This window comes from Gouania willdenowi, chromosome 11, assembly GCF_900634775.1.
Source record: "Gouania willdenowi chromosome 11, fGouWil2.1, whole genome shotgun sequence".
Lineage (NCBI taxonomy): Eukaryota > Metazoa > Chordata > Actinopteri > Blenniiformes > Gobiesocidae > Gouania > Gouania willdenowi.
The window spans coordinates 1,034,468-1,059,578 of record NC_041054.1 but is presented as its reverse complement, the minus strand read 5'-3'; the positions used below and the strand labels follow the sequence as shown (position 1 = coordinate 1,059,578).

Below are 25,111 nucleotides of genomic sequence, written 5' to 3'. Positions count from 1 at the left end.
TGAATCTTTTTAACATTTTTACTTTGAATTAAATTCATTGTTATGTTATTTGAAAAAATAATTGCACATTCTGACAAACCTTTTATTTTATACACATGACTTTGTGGAAAATAAATTAAGTTTCAATTGTGGTAGATTTGGTCTCTTTTTAAGTTTCTACATGAGATGTTTACTGTATGTAAGGGGATCGTACCAAGATTTATTACCAAAAATAAATATGGACGGTGAAAGTAACTCGTAACTTACTTTGAGTACTATTTAATTGACCTACTTTTTACTTGTACTTGAGTATTTTAAGTATGACTTACTTCAGAATAATAAGTACTTTATTTAGGGAAATATTACTTTCTTAGAGGCTCCAGAATTGTACAAATGAAAAGAAGAAATGCTAAACAAAGAAAAGAAAGAAAAATGTACATAATTAAGTAAAAGACTGTTAATTAAATAAGGATTAAAGACAAGTGCACACATTACAGTAGAAAAAAAGTACTTTCAATCAAGTAAGAGTACTTCTACTTGAGTCAAATATATCCGTATTATTTTATTAGTAATGGTGAGATAAAACATTTTCATGTGGAAATGTCATAGTTATGTTTAAATGTCACACAGCTTCATACATTTATATTAGTTATTTAAACGGTGTAACAGCACATTATGAGTGTATATCAACAGGTTTCTACCACTTTAGATCTGAGCTATAAAACGTTCTACAAACACAGCAGCAGTGAAATGTGAGAGAATTCACTGAGAAACTCAAAGTCTGAAACTATTACAGGTGTTAAACTCATAACAGTAGAAACTTACCTCAATGGATACCAATCAATCAGCTTAGAATCAGCTGAGCTGAACCACATCCAATCAGCATTCAGCACCGCCCCCTGCTGGTGGGAGCCAATCAGAGCACTCTAAACAGGGGGAGATAATAGTATTTAGACTGTTGTCCAATAGGTTTGTTTCACAGCACCAGAAGCTAAAATTAGTAAAACATATATTATATTATATTAGTGTTTCCTCCCACACTTCATCATTAAAGGAATGACGTCATGGTCACCCCTGAGTTATGAGTTATGACCTGTTGGGACTAGATGGAGCTGAGCATTAAATGTGTGTAAATAATATATGAATCTCCACATCAGGGGTTGCCAAGATTTGATTTTTTTTCCATGGTTGGGGGTTCAATTCTATGGTTCTTCTGTATTTGTATGTTCAGTGTTTTTGGGCCAGACAATGAATGTTATGTAGCTCCCATGGAGGATTGATAATGTGAAGTGCTTTATCCTTTTATCCTCTGTACTCGCTGTCGTCCTTGTGGTGACTTATTAAGTACACAAAACACAAACTCAAAAAAGAAAACGCAAACACAAAAGACAAAACGCAAACGCAAACACAAAACACGAGCAAAAAAGAAAACGCAAACACAAAAGACAAAACGCAAACAAAAAACACGAGCAAAAAAAACCCGCAAAAGACAAAATGCGAACGCAAACATAAATCAAGAACGCAAAAAAGAAAACGCAAACACAAAAGACAAAACGCAAACACAAAACACGAGCAAAAAAAACCCGCAAAAGACAAAATGCGAACGCAAACATAAATCAAGAACGCAAAAAAGAAAACGCAAACACAAAAGACAAAACGCAAACACAAAACACGAGCAAAAAAAACCCGCAAAAGACAAAATGCGAACGCAAACATAAATCAAGAACGCAAAAAAGAAAAACGCAAACACAAAAGACAAAATGCGAATGCAAAAAAGAAAACGCAAATACAAAAGACAAAACACAAACGCAAACAAGACAAAACGCGAGCAAAAAAGAAAATGCTAAAGACAAACCACAAATGAAAAAAAGAAAACGCATACACAAAAGACAAAAAGATCCCCCATACCAACCTCTTCAGGTTTCTATTGTGTTTTTTCGCATTTTGTGTTTTCGCTTATGTATTCGTGCTTAGCACCTCAGGGCCACCGTAAGTGCAAAACACTTCACAAATTCCACAATGAATTCACATTTTTGTAAACAAATTTACAAAATTATTACTAGGCTTTTTTTTAAATTACTAAACACTTTTACAAATGTTAAAACATGTGAGTTTAAAAGTGTTTTCCTATAACGGTTGGTACGTTTGTTTTCGCTATTTTCTGCTTGAAATGTTTTCTTTTGGTATTTATAAAAGTGTTGATGTTTTCTTGGACACAGTGAGGCTCCTGAAAGCGTTCTAACATTGCTTTTTATGAATAATCACAGAACGTTGATTATCAAATGTAGTGGCTAGACCTTCTGCATCACAACTAGTGCTGGGCAATATGGACCAAAAGGCTTTTCATCAAAACGGTGATATACGATATAAATCTAGATATTTTTAACTCAAAGTCTGATCAGAAAGATAATTCTGGGTTAAATTTACTGATACAAATGCCACACGTACATTTATTACCAAACAGCGGCACAATGTGTGTCACTTTTGACTTCTTCTTCCCTCAGGGACAGCACGTGTGAGTGAGTTGTGTAGTGTGGCTTGTTAAGATGAAGGTCTGGGTTTGAAAGCACTCACAAATCCATCTAACTGAGCTTTTTATGTTGATCTGAGAAGTAGAGAAAGCCTAAAATGAGTATTTTAATACAAAATAAGCTATAAAATAAAAATACCTTTTTATAGGATATATTGTAATTTTCCATATTGCCAAAATAGAAATGTTGATGTATCTTGAATCTTGATATTTTGCTTAGGCTTAATCACAACGCTGAGGCTGTTATCTTTTTAATCACACAGGAAGTGGTGGTGTTTGTTTACGGAGACGACAGAAAACAATAGACAAATATAAAAGTGCAAAATGTAATATTTATTAACACTTATAACCAAAGGCTACTGGTGCAAACTTTCACAGCATCCATGAGACGTTTAAGGAACAAAACTGAGCACGGTCATAAAAACGTGACTAAAACCTCTGATTGTTCGTCTTAAATCAGAAAAAACTGTTCAGTAAACGAGTCAAACCTGAACATGTGACTGAGCCCAGAGAACAGTGAGGTCACAGGCCTGTTGGGTCAACACATTTGTGCTCTTCAAGGGTTTCCTCGGTGGTTTGAGGCCCAAGAGGGGGCGGTGGCGCTATGGTCATTATCAGATGGATGATTTTACACAGCAGGTGGAAAGGCAGCGTCATCAGGTACTGCATCAAGGCCTGAAACACATACGTTAACACATGAGCCACACGTGTACTAAATACAGGATACCTGTAGTGCACGGGTGTCAAAATCATTATAGTTCAGGGACCAAATACAGACCAGTTTGATCTCAAGTGGGCCACAGATTTCAGCAAAGAGCAATTTTAACTTTAATATGCTCTAGTTTGCATTTCCACATATAAATTACATGATAGACAATATCCAGTGACCTTAAACTGAAATTCACTTATATTTCTTTTAATTTATGAACATTTGTTATTTAATTTTGTAGAATAGTTTGATGTGATATAAGCATGGGAATTTACAAATTTGTATCCATGTGTATTTAGAGGGGCTGAGACAATAATTCATGTTTTTTCCATCACTTTTACTTTTTCTTGCGGGCCAAATTAAATGCTCTAAAGACTCGGATTTGGACCCCGGGCCTTGAGTTTGACACATGTGCCACAGTGGAAATGTATATCCTCAAAAATGTGTTTAAATGTATTACCAATAAACATATGTGTGCCTTTTAAAAAAACAAAATAAAAAAACACATTAAAACGACTTTTTAAAATGATTTTATACCTTGGGAAATAAACTATGTAGAGCCGCCATTTTGGACAGGATATGACGCAATTTTGTTGATCAGCCTGGCCTGTCACTTTATAGAAATGTTCCATTGTGGGAGGTAGAGGCTGACAGGTCTGTTTACATTGTGGGAAGTGTAGTTTTTCTGTTTCTGTGTGTAACCTCTCCTTCAGTGATAAAGTTCAACATCCAGAGCTGTTGTTAGCAGCAGAAAACGAGCCATGGCTGAGTAGTTAGGTGTTGGAAGTAAACAAATGGTGCACTATGGTTAGAAACTGTGATGAAAGCTGCGTGAAAGGACATCTGTTCATTGATTGGATGATGCTCCACTACCTCTGAGGGTCAGCACCTGACAACGCCCTAACCAACAGGTAGTTCTCCTGACAGAGTTCATCATTTAGCCACAAGGAAGTTAGAGGAAACAATGTGGTGGGGGTCCGGTTAGTGCCATGACACCCGCCATAGTATCCCCTGTAATCAGAAATGTAGTCATGATCTGAACAAGTATGTTTACAAGCTGCATTCAAGGACTTTTTGTGAAAGAATTATGTCGGGATTGCGTCTGGTTTCAGATGTAACTTTGGCTTGGTGCCAATTAGCTTAGCCCGTTAGCTTAGCCCACAGATCCCTCTCATAGCAGCTCAGCTTGAAGCGGCCCTCACATACCACCAAATTTCATCCTAACGTAAACATTTTGTGTGTATCGATATTATGGAGCCAACATCTGGATAACTCTGACTCAGACACAAAAGAAATGTTTCTGTGGGGTTTTCTCTTGTTGTTATAGCAACCATTAGAGTTACACTCCATTACTGTTTAGAAACTGTAGACCAGGGGTGTCAAAATAATTTTAGTTCAGGTGCCAAATGACGGACCAGTTTGAGTTTAATAGGGCCACAGATTTTAGATGGAAAAAGAGCAAAATTTAACACTAATGTGTCGTTCCATATATAAATGATAAGGTATGTTGAGTATATCAGTCCCTGCAGGATCTTCACCTAAATTTACCCGATTCTAGGGAAATTTTGTGGAATAATGAGGAAAATTTGCCAGATTTTGGAAAAAAAATGGGAGTTCTTTTAACAATTTGGGAATAAAAATGACTGGCGTCATGTGATATAACAACTGGAAAACTGAGCTCTGCAAATATTGTGGATTTTAATAGATTTTTTGTGTTTGGAGGGGATGAGATACAACTTGGTCATTTCCAAAATGGTTCATGTTTTTCTGTCATTCTGTCAACATAATGTACCTTACTTTGCACTTCCGCGTATATTTGATATAGAAAGTATGTAAGGAAACCTACAATGTTCAAGCAATAAGTTATAGATTTTTCTTTAAATTTCCTAGATTTTGTGTCATTTTTGAAAAACAAAAAAATAATCTCAGTAAATTTTGTGGAATAATTGGGAGGAAATTGCAAGATTCTGAAAAAATTTTGAGTTGTTTCAACAATTTAAGATGAAAAATAACTTCCATCATGTGATATAAGCATTATATTGTGGAATTTCATTGAATGTGTGTCATTGGAGGGGTTGAGATATCTACAAATGAATTATTCGGTAATTTACACAATAATTAATCATTTTTGTCAATTTTACTTTCACCTGCGGGCCGAATCGGATGCTCTAAAGGGCTGGATTTGGCCCCCGAGCCTTTAGTTTGACATGTGCAGTGTTTCTCAAAGTTTTCTGCACCCCCTTTCTCTTACTTCTGAATCCAAGCACCCCCATTACCGACTACAACATTTTGCTTAGAAAACTATAAAAAAAACAACTCTAGAGCATAATAATGGAATGAACAAGTGATAACACATTTAAATAATCTCATTTTGTAAATAAGTGGGAAAAAAAAACTATTTAATGCAATGGTTTCCAACATTTTTTGGATTGTGACCCAATATTGATATTAAGAATCAGTCCTTTTAATGTCTTTTTTATATATAAAAAATGTGTATATTTAGGCTATTTGTAACACATCAAACACATTTGTAGTTATTTACATTTTTCACTACAAGTACCTTTTAATAACCACTTACAGTAATCACTTCATGACCCATGGGAGGGTGAGAAAGGCCCTCCTGCTGATGGTGAGGGTACATGGAAGGTCCAACGAGGAACAGGAAGTTGCTGTTGGGCTGAACAGGTACAGGTACAGGTACAGGTACAGGTGCAGGTGCAGGTGCAGGTACAAGTGCAGGTACAGGTGCAGGTGCAGGTACAGGTACAGGTACAGGTACAGGTGCAGGTGCAGGTACAGGTACAGGTACAGGTACAGGTGCAGGTACGTGTGGTAGTAACGACACGTGGTTCATGAAGCTCGGGTTTGGAGGGAAGTTGGTTGGGAACGCGTTTGGAGTCACATAAGGAAAACCACTGAAAGACACGGGTCGATTTACACCTTCATTACACAAAGAACCTGGAAGTAGAGAAAGCTGATACATTATAAACACTTTAATCATCACAGATTTAGAATATATAAGATATACAAGCATATTTTTTTTTACAAGGGCCACGTAATCTTGTTAAAATTCATTAGTTATGTTATTGTGATGAAAATATACCCTTTTTTTTTTTTTTTAAAGGTAAAAAATAAGGGGGGAAAGTTGCAAGCATTTGATTTCGACCAATGTTTGAAAAATAAGGTATATTCTAGAAAGTTTCACATCATCTAAATCTCTACATCATTCCACTGGTTCAAAGTTAGATTTTTTTTTTAAATTCATTTTGAAACTAAATGAATAAAATAAAAATAAAATAAATAATGTAATAATATAAATATAAAATGATACTGCACCATTTTTTTTAACCATTATTGTTTGGGGAAAAAAATAATAACTGTAATTATAGTTTAAAAAAATAATAATTTTTTAAAAATAAGGTATTTTCTCAAAAGTTTCACATTATCTAAATTTCATCATCATTCCACTGGTTCCAAGTCATATTTTCTTTTTTAAATGCATTTTAAAATTAAAAGAATAAATTACATAAAATCATATAAATCTAAAATGAATACAAAATAAAAACAAAATAAGCTGCGTCCCTGCAAGTAAGAAAACATAATAATTATAGTTAAAAAATAATAATAATAATTTTAAAAAAAAATAATCTAAATGTTGACATCATTCCACTGGATCAAAGTTTTATTGATTATTCATTTTAAAATGAAACGAATAAAATAAATAATAAAAACATAAAATAAATAAAAATGAAATACAAAATAAATAACATTTAAATGATTACATATTCAGCTGTATACATTTACCATATAAAAGCATTTATGAGTCATTGAGTGTAATTAGGTGAATAATATTGTGTTTCTCACCTGGAACAGGGGGCAGCACCTCCCTGATGTCCGGCCCGGAAACCGGCTCTCCCTCCAGGTCAGCCCGGCCCGGGAGGCCGGCAGGATCCCTCCTCCCCCAGGCTTCAGCACTGGTTGTCGGACCACCTTCAGCCTGGGTTGCTCCGGTTTGGCCTCCCGGCGTCTGCCGCTCCTGCCTCGTCTTCTTTTTCTTCAACCTCCGGTGTAGGTCGGAGGTCTCGGTCCGCTGTGTGACCTGGTTACACTTCCAGCACCGACACAGAAGGAACGGACACCGTTTACCGTGACCGCGCTTGGCCACCACGATGCCGTGATGGAGGCACCGGGTGCACCTCACCAGTCTGCCCAGAGTCAGCTCCTCCCCAGGGACCAGAGACTGTTCTTCTTTAGACAGAGACATGTTGGAATGATGGAGGTGAACAGGTGCTCACGTTGACCTTAACGTGACCTCACTGTCCCACGGACGCTGACCAATCAGCGGCCAGCTTTGATCATCACTGCACAATACAGTTCCCACGACAATTAATACATTAACCATTACTTTACAACCAAACTAATGTAAACTAATGTAAAGTTTGTAAACACATAAAGGTTGATTATAAGTACCGTAAACATTAATAACAAAATAAAAAATAAATTTCCAATCTTTAATATGTTTGTATTCGCATGTGTATGAATATATGTTTTCATTTTGTATTTATTTTTTGATTTCCCAATTAATATTTTGTTCAATATTTTCATTGTCTTTTGATATTGATTTTTGTGTACTTTGTCTATATATTATTTTACCCTCATATGTCAAAGATGAATTGTGCATTTTGTCTCATAATTTTGTAAGTGTTCATTTGTTGGCCTTTATTTTAAATTGTATATATTCATTGAAAGGTGTGGAACTTTTTTACAAGCCGTTTGGGCTCGTTCCCTCCTTGCACTTTTCTATTTTAATGTATGCTAAATAAATAAATGGAAAAAACAGCAGGAAAACGTCCCCAAACTAATTTTAGGTCCTATTATTTATCTCAATGGAATTAACATGTTAATCCTACTTTTAATGTAATGTGCCCTCGGTTTAATTTTGTATGGCCCCCAAAATCAAAGCACACAAACACAAAACACCAAAAATACACTAAAATTAAAACAAAATTACACTAAAGGACAATAATCAGATTTTTGTGGCCCCCCACTGTTATAAAAGGTGCCCATGTCTGCTCTATCGTACTAGCCTATTAAACACAGACGAAATTGGGCCATAGGCGTTCAGATGTTACTGCGTTTTAAAGTTGAATAAACTGAGGAATGTGAGCTTTCATGTATTATTTTCATTGTAAATAAACTGGTAATGAAATACAGGCCAAATGTCTGAATATGTCATTATAAATAGGCTACAGTTAAGTGACCAACAGCAGAAAACAATCCCACACGTCGGAATGAAAACACCCAAAGAAAAGAAACATTTCAACTCCATATTTATTTACATCGTGTAACCTGTTACAATATAATTCCTTGTTCCTTTTTTATTATAAATACACTGGTTTAAACAAGGCCCGACAACCCTCACTAAAATACATCCTTCAAACCTTTTAAAATATAACAAAGAAAGGAGATAAGGCTGAAATGAACACAACTATTTCTCTTTTTTTGCACCTTTTAAATGTTAGTATATCATGCAAAGCAGACAGAGTAAGAAAATAAACATGATATAGATTAAAAAGTCTTGCTTTTACAAAGAAGAATTCAACTGAAAATAAGTATCTGTAGTGTACAATACCAATGCTGGGTCAGGTGCAAAGCTTAAGGATCTTTCTTTATTTCATGGCTTTGAGCAGGAGATTGAAAGATAACTATAGAGTATTATTCTAAAGTCTGGCAGGGAAAAAAAAAAAAAATCCTTTCTATTATGTAAAATTGTATTATATATAGCCCAGACTGAGGCGTCCTGCTATTGGGCTGTAAAAAGGCTAAGGTGATAAACTACAGCAATGTTACAATGGTTATGAATACAACAGTTTATTCAGTCATGCATCAGTCAGTCTGCAGTTTGTCTCTGCATCGCCTTAAAACCACTCATCACCCCTGTAAAGTTTTAAATGGGGATTTGCAGGCACTTACAAAGCATGTTTGGATCATAAGTATCGGAAGATAGTCGGATAAAACCTAACAATACGTGAGCGAGTGTGTTTTTGGTACAGTTGCAAAAAAATCGTTGATAGTTCAGTTTATAGCTACAGTTCCAACAAAAGCGGAAGATTCTTGGAAGACATTTGAGCGGGAAAACACCTAAATCATTAATAGGTATTGATCATTTCAAAATAAAAATGAGTACATTTGACACATTTTGCTTGAATGTAGCTTTTGAAGGGGTCAAATCATGTCTATCACTCTTGCACTTGTGCAATCAAGAAGTCAACTATGGAAAGTTACATATCGTTTAAAGATCTTAATCCTGCTCCACAGTCAAAATATACACATGTGCACAATCTTAAGTTTATACATTCAAATCAGGCTTTTCTCTATGAGGGACTTGGTATTATGAACAAATTAAAGCAACAGTGTGGAACACTGTAAAAGTTTATGTTGGTAAAGTTTACCACAAAAATGTCCCAAAAAAAAGCAGTTTGCAACACAAACAAAAACTCTGAAAGTCGTGGCTGTAACTAAAACATGGAAGAAGCAGGAAAACTAAATTATGCAGGATATATAAAATTAAACTTTAAAAAAAAAAGTGTAACAGTTCCAGGAAGATTAGAACAAAGATAGTCTTTGTCCAGCTGGGATTAGGCATCAGGTGAGGGTTGTGATTTTTCTATACTTTGCGTCTCAGATGATGTTTTCTGAATTGTTAGTTCAATATCTGCGACCATAGGTGGTTGGAGAACTGTATGAGGAAGATGAAAAGGTTGTTGTGAAACTAGACCCAGTGGCGTCAAAGCTGCCTCTTCTGGAGCCAGACCTAGAGCCGGTTCTTGAACCTGACCTTGACCCGCTTGCAGAGCCGGAGCCACTGACACTGTATGGACTGTAAAGACCTTTGCTCGACTGAGATGAGGCCTCGAGCAGACGAAGGCCAGTTCCCTCCTCCACCATGCTTCGTTCCATAGCATCTTTGTATGAGATCTTAAGCTTTGTTTTAGGGCATGTGAGGTATTTGGAATACGCACTAACATCTCGTAACTTCTGCGCTGTACGTGCGTCTAAAGCACCTTTCTTCAAAGCCTCATCTAAAGCGACTCTGCCTGTCACATCTGGTTCAATTAAGCCACCAGTGAGATACTGGACCTCGAGGAACCGTTGTCCTGCTTCGTAGTAAAGCCAACCTTTCTTAAGAGCTTGAGCTGCAGACATTTTGGATTTTGTTCGGGGATCCTCAAAGCCATTGAAGGCCTTTTGGGCTAGGGTGATACGATCCACCATAATTTTGTCCACAAGCCCTTTGTTCATTGCATCTGCAACACTAAATTTCTCCCCAGTGTTGGGATCAATAATGCCTCCAGTGCAAGCCTGAGCCTCCAGCAGTCTCTGACCAGTGATGTTGTCCACCAGGTTTCTGTGAATAGCTTCGGTGACCGACACCTTCTCCAGTGTGTCTGTGTCTAAGATACCAGCGACAGGACCGGTTTCCTCTGTTGGGTCATTCCATATGGTTGCTGGTGTTTTGATAGAAGGTATTGGACTCATTGTATAGGAGGAAGAGGAGCCAAAAGAGGATGAGCGTGATCTGCTGCCGCTCATGTTTCCTGACAGCATGTCTGCAAACTCAGTGATGGATAGTGTTCCTGCACGGTACTGGTCCAGGGCAGACTTGTCTATCAGGCCTTTCGAGGTGGCATCATCAATGTCATACTGACGACCAGACCTTCTGTCAATGATTAAAGACTTTACAACTCCATCAGAGGAGGTGCTTGTGATTTCCTCCCATTCACACTCTTGCTCGGCGAGCTCTAAGTATGTCTGATGGTCAATAAGGCCTTTCTGATATGCTTCATACACAGACATTTCTTTGCCGGACTCTGGGTCAACAATAACCACCCTTCGTTTTCGAACAGAGGACTTTGATGAGGTCTTCCTCTCACGTTTCTTTTCTTTCAACAAAAGAAGAGCCAGTCCAGTTTCTGGGTCTGTCATGCATCTCTCCATCAGCTGAAGGTAGGTGAGGTTTTCCTCAGTGTTTGGATCAAAGAAGCCCTTGGTGTCATCAGAGGGGTCTGTGAGGATCTCATTCATCTCCTCGTCAAAGAGGCCACGTTCATAGGCGGTTTCAACTGGCAGTCGATGACTCTCCTGTGGATCAATTATTCCCCCAGTCGCAATTTGAGCCTCTAACAGGCGAATGCCATGGTCTTTCAGAATGAGTCCCTTTTTCATTGCCTGGAAAAGAGAGATCACTTTACCAGAGTATGGCTCCCTGTAGCCCGTAACAGCTCTCTCTGCCGAGAGGAGTTTATCTTTAAACTCTGGACCAACTACACTCATTTTAACAGCTTCGGTAACATTTAGTTTTAGGTTTTTAATTGGGTCGATTACATAACCTGTGGCAGCCTGAGCCTCGAGGAGCTCGAAGGCAGTTCCTGGTCGGATCATGTTTCTTTTCATGGCTTGGTAAATTGACAGGCGGTCTTTGCTTGATTCTACATACACACCAGCAATACAGCTTGTGCCCTCCAGGTATTTCTTTACATCTCTACTGACCTCCTCCACTGAAATTAGACCTTCACTGAGTTCATTGTAAGTCTTTTGGTTGATGATCTGTGACCGCAGCAACTCATCCAAAGTGATTTGTTTCCTGAGACCCTTAAACAGGAGTTTTCGGTCTGCCAGTGAAAGTAGCCGCAAACCACTTTCTTTATCCACTCTGCATTTTTTTAGGAGCTGAGCATAAGACTGAGCCTCATCTGTGGTCGGGTCAATGAAGCCTTGCACATCTGCCGTGGGTTCAGATATTCTGTCAAGGGTCTCCTTGTTGATGTATCCGCGCTGCATAGCAACATCTGTTGGGAGGCGGAAGTAGTAATCAGGGTCCATCAGTCCTCCAGTGGCATTCTGGGCTTCCAGGAGCTTCAAGGCACCATCCTCAGGAATGAGGTCCTTTTTCATTGCCTGGAAAAGAGAAATCACTTTTCCACTGTATGGGTCCTTGTAACCTGTTACTGCTCGCTCTGCAGACAGAAGTTTGTCATGAAGTTCTGGACCGACAAGCCCTTTACGCACAGCTTCGTCAACAGTTAGAAGTTCATCTTTAACTGGATCGATGATGAATCCAGTTGCTGCTTGTGCCTCAAGAAGATTCAAGCCAGCTTCAGGTTTGATTTTTCCACTCTTTATGGCTTGGTAGATGCTGATCTTTGGAGGACTATCAGACAGGATTCCTGCAATGCAGCCAGTGCCAAAAAGATACTGCTTCACCGATGGCATCTCCATGACTTCACGGGTACTCATCTTTTCTTGTTTTAGGAGGTTGTATGTTTCCAGGTCAATAATGCGAGCACTGTACAAATCATCAATGGTAACCTTTCTTCTGATGACATCACATGACATGCTCTGCTCTGACTTAAGAGTCTCTCTCTGCTCAATGATTTCAACAATGATTATTAGCATTCTGTCCTTGGAGATTTGTCCAAGGCGGTACTGCTCCAAGAGACGAAGCCTCTCCTTTTCTGGAAGCATGTTGGAGTTCAGAACTTCCCAAATGGTCATACTCTTTCCAGCAAAACTCTTATGTGGTATCTCAATTTGAGTATTTGCTAGATCTGTTTCAGCTTGCTCTTCTGTGTACTCATAAGATTTTTCAATGGGAGCAGGAGCTTGGACTTTTGGAAGAGATAAGTAGCACAGGCCGGTGTTGGGATCTCTTGTGCATTTTTCTAGCAGTTGCCTATAAGTCACACTTTCATTGGTGTTAGGATTAGTGAAGCCTTTAACATCACCTGAGGGTTCAATGAAAGATTTATACATTTGTTTACTGAGATAGCCTCTCTGAATAGCTACATCATTGGGCACACGATGACTGCTGACTGGATCGATGATCCCTCCTGTAGTAAGCTGAGCTTCTAGGAGAGGAATGGCTTGCTCCCTTAGGACGAGTTCATTCTTCATGGCCTGGAACAAGGAAATCTTGTGGCCTGTGAATGGATCTTTGTATCCTGTCACAGCTTTTTCAGCTAGGAGAAGTTTCTCATGAAGCTCTGGGCCAACAACACCAGCCTTCACAGCATCATCCACAGAGTACTTCAGGTTTTTAACAGGATCTGTTATGAAGCCAGTTCCGGCTTGGGCCTCGAGCAGTGCGACTCCTGTGTTTTGCTGTAAAACCTTATTTTTAATGGCTTGGTAAATGCTTAATTTTTCATTTGAGCCTTCCATAGTGACACCATCAATGCGGTCTGTGCCCTTCAGATACTGTCTTACTTTATCAGTTCCACTGACTTCTTTGGGTGTCTTCTTACCCTGCTGAAGTTGATCAAATGTGGTCTTATCAATGATGTTTGAATCAAGAAGAGACTTGGCAGTGATGGGTGTCCGAAGACCTTCAAAGCAGGCCTCCTCCTTTGTTTTGTCCACTTTCTCATCAACAATGGTAATGACTATCGTTATCAGCTTTTCAATTGTGACCTGTCCGGTTCTATATTGACGGATTAGCTCGATTCTTTGCTCTTCAGTGATGTATTCAGAATTAATAATTTCCCAAATAGTAAGTTTTCTTCCCTTGAAAGGTCCACACTCCAGCTCCATGGTTGCCTGGTTCAATGCCTCCTTTGTTTTAGCTTCTGTAATCTGTTTGTCTTCTTTCGGCTTTTGGGCCTTCTTTGAGAGGGAAAGCAATGGAAGTCCAGTTTCTTTGTCAGTAACGCATTTATTCATGAGCTGAGCATATGTTGCATTCTCCTGCGAATTGGGATCATAAAAGACTTTGGTTTCATCAGTGTTGCTGTTCAAAGATTTGCTGGTTGAATCATCCAAATATCCACGCTTGCAGGCAATGTCTTGGGGTATGCGGTAGCTTTTAATGGGGTCGATAATTCCACCTGTGGAAAACTGTGCTTCGAGCAAACGGGTACCTTGATCTTTCTTAATAAGGCCCTTATTCATAGCTTCAAACAGGGAAATATTTTTACCAGAATATGGATCTTTGAAGCCACTGACAGCTCTCTCTGCGGACAGTAGTCTTTCATGCAACTCGGGACCAACAAGGCCTGATTTCACTGCTTCGTCAACTGGCATTTTCTCATTTTTCACTGGGTCAATTAAAAATCCTGTTGCAGCTTGGGCTTCCAGAAGATTAACCGCTGTCTCTGGGGAGAGCAATTCTTTCTTCATGGCTTGATAGAAAGGCATTTTCTCCTTTGTTGGTTCATTTAACACTCCGGCAATACTGGGTGTTCCTTGTAGCGCCTTCTTCACAGGGTCCATCTCAGAGACTTCTTTAACTGTTATCTTTCCATTACTCAATTTGTTGAACAAGTCTTTATTGATTACCTTCGCCTCGAGCAGTTCACTGGGAGAAATTGTAGCTCTTAGACCATTAAATACATTCTCATTGTTCTTCTCCTTGTCTTCCACAACAGTGATGACGATTTTGATAATCTTTTCCACAGTTATCTTCCCAGTCTTGTACTGACGAATCAATTCTCTCCTTTGCTCCTCCGTAAAGTATTCAGAGTTAATTACTTCCCAAATGGTTACGGTTTTTCCTTTGAACTTTCCAAATGGCACATCCAACTTTGATCTGCTGAATATCTCCTTAGTTTCTGTGTCTGTGTAGGTTCTGTCAGCCTGCGCAGCATTCTCTGACACTGGTAAGATCAACAGGCCGGTCTCTGCATCCTTGGTGCATTTCTCTAGTAGCTGTTTGTAGGTAAGTTGCTCCTGCGTGCTGGGGTCAATGAATAACTTGCAATCATCAGTGGAGTCTGTCAGTTTTTTGTTTATGTCTGCATCAAACAGGCCTTGTTTGTAGGCGGTCTGAAGAGGCACTCGGTGGCTATTTATTGGGTCAATAATGCCACCAGTTGCAAGCTGTACATCTAGATATTTAGTGGCCGGCTCCTTCTCAATAAGTCCTTTCTTCATGGCCTCAAACAGAGAGATTTTGGATCCAGTGTATGGATCCTTAAAACCAGTGGCTGCTCGCTCTGCAGATAGCATTCTGTCATGGAGTTCAGGACCAATTAATTTCTCTTTAACAGATTCATCAACAGTGAAGGCTTTATTTTTTACTGGATCAACAATGAAGCCAGAGGCTGCCTGAGCTTCCAGAAGCATGGTGGCAGTGTTGGGAGAAATCTTGTTTTCAGTCATGGCCTGATAAATGCCCATTTTCTCTTTGGATGGAGTTAGCACACCTCCAATACAGTTCTGTCCTTTCAGACATGCTTTTATCTTGTCAATCTTTCCAAGGTCATCCACAGAGACTTTCCCCTTCTTCAGTTTATCAAACTCCTTCTTGGTCAGGACACCGATGTCCAGAAGCCTTTCAGCAGGAACACTTTCTCGGATTCCTTCAAAACCTAATGGTGATCCCCCTTTCTTTCCAACGTCCACTTCAACTGACCCGTTAAAGACTTTCTTTGTTGTTGACACAGTTGTCATAGTCACCATCTGCTCCTCGGAAACTTTCTCAGTCTGAACTTCAATTTCCTTGGTTTTGGAAGCTGCATGCTTTGGAGTACCCTCAAGGTTCTGCAGTTTCTCTCTGAGCTTCTTGTTCTCTGCTTCCAAAAGCTTTTCCTGTTCAACCCTTTTCTTTTCAAGCACTTCCATTTCTTTTTGCTTGTTCTTCATCTCTGCTTCAGCTTCCTTTTGCTTCCTCACAGCCTCATCCATTATGGAGTGAAGCTTCTTCTGCTCTTCTGCCATGAGTTTCTGTTGACGTTCTTGTTCTGCCTTCAAGTCCTTGGCCTTGTTCACCTCGTCTTCAAACTGCTTCTCAAGCTTCTTCTTCTCATCTTCCACGGACTTTTCTCTTTTCAACAACAGCTCTTTCTCTGTGAGGAAGGACTGTTGCAGTTGCACCTTTTGCTGCTCAATTTGTTCTTTTTGGGCATTTGCAATCTGAGAAAAAAAGAAAAAAAGGTTGATGAATTATGATATAATATCTCACCAAACTGAAATCACTAAGAAAATTAGGTTCTGTAATTTGGTAAGAACTAAACTTGTTTGCTTTCTCCTTTAAAAGGTCCATGTGCCTGTCGTGTTTTCAACATTGATCATGTTTTATGTATTACTGCTAGATAAAAGAGATAAAATAGAGGAGACAAGGTGAATACTATAGCTTGGAGATGGCATCTTTGATCACAGCCGGGTCCACAAAAATGTGATTGTCTGATCCGAGAGCCAAATTATTAACAATCATATTAGCATTTAAAATAATGAACAATCTGAGCATTAATAGGGGAAAAAAACAAGGATTTAAGTGGTCATTTTTGTGTATTTTTATCTAAATTTGTGTGCTTTGAGGATCATTTTGTGCATTTATGTTGTAATTTCTTCTGCTTTTGAAACAATTTTGTGTTATTCTGTTGTCATTTTTTGTGATTTTCTTTGTATTGAATATCATAATTTTAGTTTTTGAGTCATTTTAAAATTTTCTCTATTTTTGTTCTTATTTTATGTTTTCAGAGTAAATCTGTGTATTTTTGTTGCTATCGTTATGTTTGTTGTTATTTTCTGTTATTATTTTCTGTATCTTTGGAGTCATTCTGTGCATTTGTGTTGTCATTTTATGTTTTTGGGGTCATTTAAGAGTATTTTTAGTGTTTCTTTTCTGAACATTTGTCTTGGTTTGTGTATCTTTGCTGTTTTGCTCCAGTCATTTTGTGTATTATTTGGAGTAATTTTTTGTATTTACTTTTGGGGGCAATCAAAATGGAGGCTCTTTGACAGCCCCCAATGGCCTGATATCTATCGCAAATTTCTTTACTTAACTTACTTTGCCGATTTTGCTTCCTATTTTCAGCTGTTAACAAATGACCTGGAGCCCTACTCCATGAACTGCGTCAAAAAAATATGCTAAACTTCCAACTTTGACCTCCAATACTTCACATAGAGAAAAAATCCTCAGCTTAATGTCAAACATTTGCTTTAACTCTCTGAACTTGTAAATCCAAATGATTGCTTTTAATACAAATGCTAAACATTCCATATCTAAAAAAGTGACAATTCTCACAACACAATTTCATGAATAATATTGTCAGAAATTGGAATGGGGAAACATTTATATAAATTGCTGTGTGTTACTTTAGGGTTGCAATTTATAAGAAATGTAGTCCCATGGGTAACTTATCTTTATTGTAGTTAGTGTTTTTAAAATGAGATTTAGTCTAAATTTTTCAAATTTGCACTCAATACCTCTTGAGATTTTCGCTGCAGCTCCTCCGCTTCCTCTTTCAGTTTTGCTCTCTCTCTCTCGAGGTCACTTATGGCTTTGTTCAAGTCGTCTGCCTCTCTTGTGCTCTGCAGCCTCTGCGTTTCCAACTTCTGCACAACAATCTCCGCCGTCTGTTTCTCTGTGGTTTGAAGACGATTTTTTGCTTCTTCGGCTTGTTGTTTGAACTTCTTTGCCTCGTTCTCTGCCTTGGCTTGGGCGTCACTGAGCTCTTTAACCTTTAGTTTCAGTTTCTCTGCCTCAGCTGAGACGTCCTGCTGCCTCTTTCTCTCAGCCTCCAGAGATTTTTGAAAGTCCTCCGTCTCCTTGTCAAGGCGCTGCTGTATCTGTTGCTTGTCCTCCAGGAGTTTTTTAGCTTTCTCCTGAGCTTGGTTCTTCTGTTTCTGAAGCTCCTCAGCTTCGGCTTTCAGTTTCGTAGCCTCTTGGATGGCCTGCATCTTCTCCTTGAGTATCTTTTCAGCAAGAGCTCTCTGTTCAGCCAAGTTGGCCTCAGCGATCTGCCTCTGCTTGGCCGTCTCTTCAGCCTGCACAGTGAGTCGAGCAGCATCTTCGGCCAGGCTCTTCATCTTCTCGGCCTCTTCAGCAAGTAACTTCTGTGTGCTATCCTTATCTTTCTTCATGAGGCTACGGTTTTCTTCCTCAATTTTGAGCTTCAGTTTTAGGAGCGTGTCCATCTGGGTCTTTACTTGACATAGTTCTGCCTCCACCTGTGCCTTTTGTTTCACAGCATCGTCAACCTCTCCTTTCAGTCGTTGCAGCTCCCCGTCCAACAAGCCCTTCTGGTTAACAGTCTCTTCAAGCTGCAGTTTGACCATCTTCAGCTCCTTTTCCACCTGGGACTTTTGATTCAGGGCTTTCTCTGCTAGCTTCTTGTGTTTGGTCATCTCTTCATCAGCCTGCTGCTTCTGCTTGAGAGCCGCTGCCTCGGCTGCTGCTCGCTTTGCAGCCTCTGCTTCAGCTTCCTTTTTCAGTTTCTCTGCATCCTTTAGAGCTTTGGCTTGTTTGGCAGCTTCATCCTCTGCAGCTTTTTTCTGCTTTTCAGCCTCTTCAGCCTTCTGACGAAGTGCAGTGGCCTCTTTCTCTGCTTGAGCTTTAGCTTTTTCTGCCGCTTGTGCAAGTTTCTTGGCATTGTTGAATTCCTCTTTCATCTTTTCCTGAGCGAGAGTGCCTTCCTTGTTCTTACTGGCGACATCCTGAGCTTTCTTCTCCGCAGCGGTGCATTTCTGCGCTGCCTCCTTGGCGAGCACCACCTGCTTCTCTGCCTCTTTCTCAGCCTGTTCTTTGTGTTTGTTGGCTTCAGCCGCTTTCTTTTTCAGTCGCTCGACTTCCTCCTGAGCAGCTTTGCATTGTCGAGCCGCCTCTTCTTCTGCAGCAGTAATTCTCTTCACCTTCTCCTCGGCTTCTTTCCTCTTCTTCTCTTCATCCGCTGCGAGCTTCTTCAGTTTCTCCACCTCCTTCTCAGCTTTGAGTTTGCTCTTCTCTGTCTCATCTGCAATACTTTTCAGCTTCTTTAAGTCCCCCTCCAAATCAGCCTTCTCTTTCGATGCTTTCTCAAAGTTAATCCTGATGATGTGAATCTCTTCTTCGACAACCTTCTTCTGCTTTAGAGTTTCGTCCACGAGAGTCTTTTGTCTCTGCAGCTCAGAATCGGAGGAGCTCTTCAGATGTGTGATTTTCTCTTGAATGTCTTGCTTGTGCTGAGCAGCCTGGTCCTCCAACAGCTTCCTCTGATAGGCTTCGTCCTCAGCCTTTCTTTTCAGCCTTTCATTCTCTGCCTCTTTTGCTTTCAGTGCGATCTCTGCCTCCGTCTTCAAACGAGTTGCTTCGTTGATAGCGGCCAGTTTTTCCTTGAGGATTTTTTCGGCCTCGGCACGTTGCTTGGCTGCTTCGTCCTCTGCAATCTGCCGCTGCTTCTTTGCTTCCTCCGCGACCGATCTCAGGCGAGCCGCTTCCTCGGCAACCTGTTTCATTTTGAGCGCCTCGGATTCCAGGAGCTGCTTGCTTTTCTCTGTCTTTGACAGCGTCTCCTTCTCAGCCTTGGTTTTCATCTGCAGCAGGGCGTCCATTTCGCCCCTGACCTTTGCCAACTCGTCCTCAAGTTGTTTTCTCTGTTTTTCAGCATTGATCACTTCGTTCTTCAGGCGCTGCAGCTCGCTGTCCAGCAGGCCTCTCTGCTGGTCTGCGTGGTCGAAGTCGGCTTTTAGGCGAATGCACTCCTGCTCTGCAGACAGCTTCTGCTGAGCAATCTGCTCTGCAAACTTCCTCTGGTTCTCCAGCTCTTTCTCTGCGTTCTCCTTCTGCTTCAGCGCAGCCTCTTCGGCTTTAGCACGTCTCTTGGCATCTCGCTCTGCTTCAACCTTCTGCCGCTCCGCTTCATCTTGAGCTTGATTCTTTTTTTGTGCTTCCTCTTCAGCTTGCAGTCTTAATCGGAGCGCCTCATTGGCTTTCTGCCTCCACATCTCCAGCTCTTTCTCTGCCTGCTCCCTGGCTTTGTTGGCCTCCTCCTGCTGTTTCCTCAGTTTTTCCGCTTCCTCCTGCAGCTGAAGGACGGTGCCCTGCTCCCTTTTCAGCGACGCCTCCAGTTTTGTTGCCTTTTCCGTAAACACGACGGCTGATGATTGCAGCTGTGAACTTGCAGACTTCTGCGCCACTTCCTCTACCACCTGAATCTGCCTGATTTTTTCCTCCTCGGCCTGTTTCATGCGTCGCTCCGCCTCCTCGGCTTGCATCTTGAACTTCTGCAGGTCATCCAGTGCTTTTTGCTTCTGCTTCGCTGCCTCTTTTTCTGCTTCCGCTTTACGTTTCAGCTCATCCTCAGCGTTCTTCTTCTTCTGAGCCTCCTCGGCTACTTGCTTGCGAAGCCGTTCCGCCTCCTCCTGAGCAGCTTTGCGGAACTTCTCGGCCTCCGCGGCCTTGTCTCTCAGCATCTGTAGTTCATCGTCTGCAGTGCCTTTCTGTTTGGTGGTTTTCTCCAGCTGGAGGCGGATTATGTAAAGCTCCTCTTCGATCTTCGTTCGGCTGACCATTGCCTCCTCCAGCTGCTGATTCTTGGATTTAATTTCCTGCTCGGATAGACTTTTCAGTTGCTGCAGCTCCTGTTGGATGTTCTGCTTTTGTTTCTCTGTGTCCACGGCCACGTTCTGCCTCTGGTTTGCATCTTCTTTCATCCTCAACTTCAGCGTCTCGGCCTCCTGTTCTGCTTTAGCCACAGATTTAGCCTGAACTTCAGCCAGCTGCCTCTGTCTGTCTAACTCGGCCTGAATGTCAGCCAATCGTTGTCTTTCCTCTTCTTTAAGTTTCTCTGAGGCTTTCTGTATTAGTCGATGCATAGAGGGAATAAATGGAAATGAGAAAATGTTAGCGTGGGAGTAGTTACAGAACATGTAGGTACATATGCATGTAAATACATGACTTCAGTTAAAAGTGTATCTATGGCAAAGGAAGGAATTAACAGAAAGAACATGTTGCGTAGGGAAATGCTTGTTGTCTTTGTATTTAATGGCACACAGCGACACACAACACACTTTTGCTGGACATATTTTCACAGATCACACTAATGTTGACATGCTCATACACTTTAAATGCAACATTAATTTTGTAATGTATGAGCAGCAGCATCAGGTGTGTTTTAAATCCACATTTGAATCCATTAACCAAGACTTTTCCACACTGCTGCATTGGTTCAGTCACTGCTCATAACAGATTTCCATCAACAAAGGAAATCTTAAAGGGGAAATGATTAGAAGCATGCAAAGAACCTTATATTTCGCTGGTGTTTCAGAGCAAACTGGCAGACAGCTACAAGGAAAGTTCAACACTTTATAAAGCTTTGGTATTAAAGTTCTGGTTCACAAACTGTTCGTTGTCACTACATCTTAATTTTTTTTTTTATACCTCAAACAAATTAATTTAGGTGTCAGCAGATTATGTATCTCAAATGGTCACACTATTAATTTATCTTCGAAATACATTAACCTGATAAAGAGTATGGAAGGTTGGTACGAATAACCGTATTGAAAGAAAGCATCAGCACACTTTGGAAGCTCACGTTTAAGACTGAAAATGTGTGTTATTACCTGGTCTTCCTGCAGGCGGCGCTGTGTGTCAGTGATGAATTTAATGTACTGGCTGGTGAGAGTCATCAGCTCACTGTAGCGACTTTGCAGGTTTACATACTGTAACAAAACAACAAGTAGACAAATAGTAATGATGGATCCCAATCATTTTAAATGTCAGGCAACGATAACGCTAGTGATCCCACCTCCTGAATGACGTCATCAGAAGCACACTGCATCCGTGGTTTCTTGAGCGGCGACGCTAAAGGGTCCTGGAGAGCTTTGTACGTCAGCAGCTGTAACTCATAATCCTGAAGAAGAAGAAACGACAGCTGAGACGACACAATGACGGAAATCATCCTTTTTTGGCGTAAAACGAGCAGAAAGAGTTATGCACTTTTTTTGTCACGTCATTGACCCAGATATCTCTGCGTACCTTGATGGAGTCGATGTAGCCAATGGCGTTTTTTTGGCATTCTTCCACCTTGTCCTTGTTTTCCTCGACATCTCTGAGCAGTTTCTGTAATTATAACACAGAGCTTTTTGTGTAATTGAAAAGCCCACAGAGAGGAAGTATTGACCAATCAGGATGCTCCTTTCATAGCGTACCTGCTCCTGGGCCAGCTGCTCCGCGAGGGCTTTGCTGTCGCCCAGGGGGAGGTTCTGGATGGTCTCTTGCCTCGTCCTGGCCTCGTCTAACCAGTGGATGAGCCACTCGTAGCTGTTGCGGTACGAGTTCATGTTGCGTCCCAGCAAGTCCAGATTCCGCTGCCTAAGTTCAAACTGAGCCAACATGGCCTGCCAGCGCTCCAGGAGCCCGTTGACCGTGTGGCGGTAGTGCTCCAGCTCTGGGTCGCGCTCGCTGTGGATCCTGGACATCTTATCGTTAACGGCCGTCGCCTTACGGAGGTCGTCCTGGAGACGGTCGAATGTTTCCTGGTCGCCTTCGGCTTCAGTTCTCATTGACTGTTGGAGGAGACACATCAGAGTGAACGAACGCTAGGGCTGGGCAATATATCGAGATTCAAGATATATTGAGTTTTCTATTTTGAGATATAGAAAATTACAATATCACCTGTAATGATGATATATGCATATTTTCATAGCTTATTTTGTATAAACATACTAGTTTTAGGAGTCACTGCCTTCTCTTCTTCTTAGAACAGCATGAAAAGCTTGTTATAATCCAGACCTTCCACTAAACAAACTACAGAACTCACTCACACATGCTGTCCTTCAGAGGAGAAAAGGCCAAAAGTGACTAAAATTGGGCAGCTGTTTGTTAATCTATGTCCCATTGTGTATTTTTGTTGTCTTTTGGTGTATTTCTCTGTTTGTTGGTACATTTTTGTAGGTTTTTTTTTTTGCGTATTTTTGTTGTTCTTTTATGTATTTTATAGCCCCATTGTATATTTTCTTTTACTCCTTTTTTGTATCTTCTTGTCCTATGTCCTTCATTTCGTGTATTTTTTGGTATGTATATTGTTCATTCATGTATTTCTGTTGCCCCATCGTGCATTTTTTTCTCTTTTAGTGTTCTTTTGTGTATTTTTGTTGTTCTTTTCTGTGTTTCTCCATTTGTTTCTACGTTTTTATAGTTTCTTTTCTGTATTTTTGTTGTTCTTTTGTGTATTTTTGGAAGTCTTTCTGAGTCATTTCGTATATTTTGTGGTATTGTTCTTGGTTTTTTCTCCTATTTATTTTGTTGTCCTTTTGTTCTTCTGTGTATCTCTCCATTTATTTCCATGTTTTTGTAGATTTTTTTGTGTATTTTTTCCTCCTATTGTGTATTTTGTTGTCCTATTAAGTATTTGTGTTGTTTTTTTGTGTATTTCTCTGTTAATTTGTGTTTTTTGCTGTCATTTTGTTCATTTACTTTTAAGGGATGCTAGTTGCCTATGTTTGTGATACACCCACAAGTTATTTATTTATTTTATTTTATTTAATTTTAAAGCACCGTGAATTTACCCAGAAGACTTTATTCGAATAAAATTATTTAGATTTATTTCGAATATTGCTATTTTGAGATAAAAAATCCAAATATGAGTTTTCAATCAATCAATCAAATTTTATTTATAGAGCACTTTTCATATAATGAGTTATGGCCGATATGACCCAGCCCTAGTGAACGCAGTGACGGATGCGTATGGTGACTGATCTCCACCTTGAGCTGACTGCGATGCTCCTCCAGCTGCTTCTTGTCGGCAGGTATTTTACCGACATCTCTCAGACGTGTTTCGTAGCTCTTCAGCGTGTCCTCTGCGTCCTTGGTGTTCCTGATCACCACATCGAGGGCCTTCAGCCTGGAACCAAAGGTTTAAATATGAAAACTTGAACTCAGCTCCACGTCCGTCTGAGGCGTGGCCGGCTCTCACTTGTCCAGGTAGACGGAGGACAGTCTGTAGACGTGCTCCATCTTCTTCTGGGTCACGTCCAGATCGGATCGCAGCAGGTGGGCGGAGCTAGACTGCTGAGGAGACAGAAGGACTTCCTCTGTCTTCTCAGTGATGGAGTCCAAGGTTTTCTTCAGGCCCTCCAACTCAGACTGAACTTTCTGCAAAAGAAATAGAAAACATTTATGTTTTCCTGACTTCTGCGGAATAATTCCAGCAAGTTCATTTTGTCTTCTTTTGGAATAATATTATGAGATTTCATTTAATAGGACACCTTTTTTTTTCAGGAAATTTACTTTGATCGTCTGACATGTTTCTACTTTCAACTGCCAGCCTTCTTCAGAGGCAGCTGCTGATCATTTTGATGTTTTCTTGACTTGCGCGTAATCATTCCAGCAGGTTCATTTTGTCTTCTTTTTAAAGACAAAATTTGGACAACTCTGAATAAAGTTATTCAGAGTTGTCCAAATTTTCTGAATGAATAAAACCTCAGCATAATATTCAAAAATTCGAAATTATTACGCGCAAGTCAAGAAAACATCAAAGTGATCAGCAGACACCATTGAAGAAGACTGGGAGTTGACAGTCGAAACATGTCAAAAATCTAAGGAAATGTCCTGAAAAAACGTCGTTGTATTTTTTTCACAAATAACTAAAAAAAAAAAAGAAAAAGAAGAAAATACAAAAACACTTAAAACAACAACAAAAATATACAAATGAATGCACAATGACAATTAAGAGTTCATTCGTTAATAACGCGTTCTGATTGAACTCTGATTTACAATATACAGACCTTTACAGGAACACGGTTCCCTTTAAAAATATATATACTATAGTTTTTAGTGCTCGTGTGAAACTTTGAACCTGCATTTCTTGATAAAAGGAAAGAGTTTGATATGTTATGTCACCATTTGCTCGGCCGTCTTCATGGCGCAGGCTTTCAGCGGCTCTTTATCCACAGACTGACGGAGACGCATCACCGTGCGATCCTCGCAGCCCTCCAGCTTCACACGAATGTCCTTGATCTTTGTCAGGTAGGTTTTACACATGGACTCGTCCTGCTCTCCTGGAGGCAACACATCACATAAAAGGCAGCTTTAATTGTGTAGGAGTGTTGTAAAATCTTTATCTTTAGTGATTTTATTTTGAAAGAATCTTTTGAATCGTACACAAAACGGCAACATTAATACACAAAATGACTAC

General features: G+C 40.1%; 2 protein-coding genes across 5 annotated transcripts in view; both read right to left on the bottom strand.

The window, feature by feature from the left end:
• Positions 1 to 804: 804 nt before the first annotated feature.
• Positions 805 to 7,586, bottom strand: LOC114471815 (tetra-peptide repeat homeobox protein 1-like). The gene is made up of 4 exons (XM_028460747.1): positions 7,083 to 7,586; positions 5,797 to 6,176; positions 2,998 to 3,184; positions 805 to 905 (listed from the first exon to the last, which is right to left on the bottom strand). The coding sequence occupies exons 1-3, from the start codon at positions 7,480 to 7,482 to the stop codon at positions 3,032 to 3,034; spliced, it is 933 nt and encodes a 310-aa protein (XP_028316548.1). The 5' UTR covers positions 7,483 to 7,586; the 3' UTR covers positions 805 to 905; positions 2,998 to 3,031.
• A 945-nt stretch (positions 7,587 to 8,531) lies between these two features.
• The window catches only part of LOC114471770 (plectin-like), a 111,013-nt gene continuing 94,433 nt past the window's right edge, over positions 8,532 to 25,111 (bottom strand). For all 4 annotated transcript variants that reach the window (XM_028460655.1, XM_028460656.1, XM_028460657.1 and 1 more), the window contains 9 exons: positions 24,817 to 24,974; positions 23,891 to 24,069; positions 23,680 to 23,818; positions 22,125 to 22,481; positions 21,952 to 22,035; positions 21,722 to 21,826; positions 21,537 to 21,635; positions 17,424 to 20,771; positions 8,532 to 16,127 (listed from right to left, as the gene is read on the bottom strand). In XM_028460655.1, the coding sequence (XP_028316456.1) occupies positions 9,927 to 16,127; positions 17,424 to 20,771; positions 21,537 to 21,635; positions 21,722 to 21,826; positions 21,952 to 22,035; positions 22,125 to 22,481; positions 23,680 to 23,818; positions 23,891 to 24,069; positions 24,817 to 24,974 (10,670 nt within the window). In that variant the 3' untranslated portion in view covers positions 8,532 to 9,926. The remainder of the gene's footprint in view (positions 16,128 to 17,423; positions 20,772 to 21,536; positions 21,636 to 21,721; positions 21,827 to 21,951; positions 22,036 to 22,124; positions 22,482 to 23,679; positions 23,819 to 23,890; positions 24,070 to 24,816; positions 24,975 to 25,111) is intronic.

What these genes read in the sequence shown, in the direction of transcription:
- LOC114471815 (XM_028460747.1), bottom strand. Translation starts at nt 7,482, where the DNA reads ATGTCTCTGTCTAAAGAAGAACAGTCTCTGGTCCCTGGGGAGGAGCTG. An exon ending in GGTGCTGCCCCCTGTTCCAG is followed by an intron (nt 6,177 to 7,082) that starts GTGAGAAACACA and finishes CTCTACTTCCAG; the next exon opens with GTTCTTTGTGTAATGAAGGT. An exon ending in TGGGTCATGAAGTGATTACT is followed by an intron (nt 3,185 to 5,796) that starts GTAAGTGGTTAT and finishes TATGTGTTTCAG; the next exon opens with GCCTTGATGCAGTACCTGAT.